Raw genomic sequence first — 3107 nt, 5'->3', positions numbered from 1 at the left:
CAGTTCTTTTACTAGCGACCTTACTCCAGCAATGATTTTTGACATCAAATTGACGGAACCAGCAGCTAGCAGGCGTACCGGTGACATCTATACTTTTAGGCATTTAGCCACTTCAGTCAGTTTTTTATTTCCTGTATATTATTTTGTTGCCGTGTCCCTGTCTCTTGTTATGGATTTTGTTTTACTTTTTTGTATCCTTCCTATTGCTTGTGTGGGTAGTAGTGTCTGGCTTCTTTGTTTGGAGATTGTTGTTGAGTTGTGTTCCGGATTAGTACATCGCTTGACTTAGTATTAATTTGTGGGGTAGACTTTTTCCGCGATTATTTCATCTACTTTACTTGTACCTTTTTTTTCCTGTTGTTGCTTTATTACTGTCGTTGTTTACATTCTTGTGGAGTTGTGGCTGTAGGCTTTGATGGCAAGATAGGGTCATGTCTGAGGGGGTCCGAGGGGGAGGAAGGAAGGGCTATTTTGAAGGTAAGGAAGGAGGGAAGGGCGGGGGAGTGGGGGCAAGGTTTGGCGTTAGGGGTGGTAGAGGAAGGCGTGTTGCTGGAGTTGATAGGCTGAGGGTTGGGTCTTGGAATATAGGGACTCTTAAGGGTAAGTCTATAGAGCTGGTGAAGATTCTTAGAAAGAGGAGAATCAATATTGCGTGTGTTCAGGAGACTGGGTGGGTAGAGTCTAAGGCAAGGGATGTAGATGGTTATAAGTTATAGTGCTCTGGTAGCGAGAGGCGTAAGAATGGAGTTCGCATCTTAGTGGATGAAGAGCTTAGAGGGCAGGTAGTGGACGTTAAGAGGATCAACGATAGGTTGATGACTGTTAAGTTGGTTATTGGGCGGTTTACCCTGAATGTGTGTAGTGTTTATGCACCGAAGGTAGGCTTCGATGGGGTGGAGAAGTTGCGGTTTTGGGAGGCTTTGGATGAGGTGGTGAGAGGAGTGCCTAGTTCTGAGAAGATTGTTGTAGCGGAGGACTTCAATGGGCACATTGGGTCATTACTGGGAGGCTTTAATGATATGCATGGTGGTTTTAGTTTCGGAGAGAAGAATGACGAGGGAGCTGCTCTATTGGATTTTGCGAGGTCTTTTGGGTTGGTAGTGGTGAATTCGAGCTTTCCGAAAAAGGACGATCACCTGATTACCTTCCGAAGCACGATTGCCAAGATCTAAATTGACTTTTTGCTGCTTAGGAAAGAGGATAGGGTGTTGTGTAAAGACTGTAAAGTCATTCCAAGTGAGAATATTTTAACTCAACATAGGCTTTTGGTAATGGACTTGGGTATAAAGCGGGATAAGAAGAGAAGGTGCAAGGAGGGTAGACCTAGAATTAAGTGGGGCGGTTTAACGTCGGTGACTACGCGGTTAATAGAAGACAAGGTGGCGGGTATGAAGGTGTGGGAGGGTAAGGGAGATGTGGATGATATGTGGGACAGGGTGGCTAGGTGCATCAAGGAGATTGCTAGTGAGGTGTTGGGTATTTCTAGGGGCCGGGCGGGCCACCGTCAGGTGGATTGGTGGTAGAATAAAGAAGTCAAGAAGAAAGTGGAGGTGAAGAAGGGGGCATATGCTTAGTTGGTTAAGAGTAAGGATGAAGAAGAGAAGCGGGACAATAGGGAGGAGTACAAGATAGCAAGAAAGGAGGCTAAGGTAGCAGTTACGGCGGCTAAAACGACAGCTTTTGAGAGCTTGTATGTGGGGTTGGAGGCGAAAGAAGGGGAAAAGAGGTTGTTTATGCTTGCTAAGTCTAGGGAGAGAAAGGATCGTGACCTCGACCAGGTGGAGTGCATTAAGGGAGAGGATGGTGGAGTGTTGGTGGAGGACGGGCTCATTAAGATGAGATGGCAGTCGTATTTTAATAGGTTATTGAATGACAAGGGGATAGAGCTATTCTGTTAGGGGATCTGGAGCACTTTGAGGAGTGTCGTGATTTTAGGTATTGTAGACGCTTTAAGGTAGAGGAGGTCAAAGAGGCGGTTCGCAGGATGCGTAGAGGTAGGGCGACGGGGCCTGATGAGATTTCAGTGGATTTTTGGAAGTTTGCAATGGTTGATTATTTTGTTTAACGGCATTTTCAAGTCGGCAAAAATGCTCGAGGCTTGGAGATGGAGTACTATGATCCCGTTATATAAGAACAAGGGCGACATTCAGAATTGTAACAACTATAGGGGGATTAAGTTATTAAGCCACACTATAAAGATTTGGGAGAGAGTGGTCGAGTTGAGGTTAAGGAGGTTAGTGACTATCTCAGAGAACCAGTTTAGATTTATGCCCGGGCGCTCGACGACGAAGGCAGTTGATCTGGTGCAGAGATTGGTAGAATAGTATAGGGAAAGAAAGAAGGACCTATACATGGTGTTTATCGACTTGGAGAAGGCGTACGACAAAGTCCCTAGGGTGGTTCTTTGGAGATGCTTTGAGGTGAGTAGGGTCCCGATAGCGTATATTAGAGCAATCAAGGACATGTATGATGGAGCTAAGACATAGGTTAGGACGGCGGGAGGAGATTCAGAGCATTTCCCTATCTTAATAGGGCTGCATCAGGGATCTACTCTAAGCCCGTTTTTGTTTGCTTTGGTGTTGGATGTGTTGACGCGGCGTATTCAAGGAGAGGTGCCTTGGTGTATGCTTTTTGTAGACGATGTAGTTTTGATTGATAAGACGTGGGGGGTGTGAATGATAAACTAGAGGTGTGGCGACAGACCCTTGAGTTTAAAGGGTTCAGGTTGAGTAGGACTAAGACAGGGTATTTGGAATGCAAGTTTAATGACTTGCGGCAGGAGGACAACGTAGTAGTAAGGTTGGATTCCCAGGTGGTGTGCAAGAGGGGTTATTTCAAGTATCTCGGGTCCATGATTTAAAGAAATGGTGAGATTGACGAGGATGTCTCCCACCGTATTGGGGCGGGATGGATGAAGTGGAAGCTCGCCTCAGCGGTGTTGTGTGATAGGAAGGTGCCGCCCGAGCTTAAAGGTAAATTCTACAGGGTGGTAGTTCGTCCGGCCATGTTGTATGGAGTGGAGTATTGGCCAGTCAAAAACTCTCACATCCAAAAATTGTATGTGGCAGAAATGCGGATGTTGCGTTGGATGTGTGGGCTTACTAGGG

General features: G+C 46.1%; 1 protein-coding gene across 1 annotated transcript; it reads left to right on the top strand.

The window, feature by feature from the left end:
- The first annotated feature begins 431 nt into the window (after positions 1 to 431).
- On the top strand, positions 432 to 1172 carry LOC107854491 (craniofacial development protein 2-like). Its single transcript, XM_016699501.2, has 2 exons — positions 432 to 574; positions 728 to 1172. Exons 1-2 carry the CDS (start codon positions 432 to 434, stop codon positions 1170 to 1172), a joined length of 588 nt encoding a protein of 195 aa, XP_016554987.2.
- The last annotated feature ends 1935 nt before the right edge of the window (positions 1173 to 3107 follow it).

Source organism: Capsicum annuum, unplaced genomic scaffold (genome assembly GCF_002878395.1).
Source record: "Capsicum annuum cultivar UCD-10X-F1 unplaced genomic scaffold, UCD10Xv1.1 ctg69454, whole genome shotgun sequence".
Taxonomy (NCBI): Eukaryota; Viridiplantae; Streptophyta; class Magnoliopsida; order Solanales; family Solanaceae; genus Capsicum; species Capsicum annuum.
This window is presented reverse-complemented; position numbering and strand designations above follow the sequence as displayed.

Excerpts from the sequence above, each read along its gene's own strand:
- LOC107854491 (XM_016699501.2), top strand. The coding sequence starts at position 432 with ATGTCTGAGGGGGTCCGAGGGGGAGGAAGGAAGGGCTATTTTGAAGGT. Across the intron at positions 575-727 it reads GTTGATAGGCTGAGGGTTGG|CGAGAGGCGTAAGAATGGAG; the intron begins GTCTTGGAATAT and ends GTGCTCTGGTAG.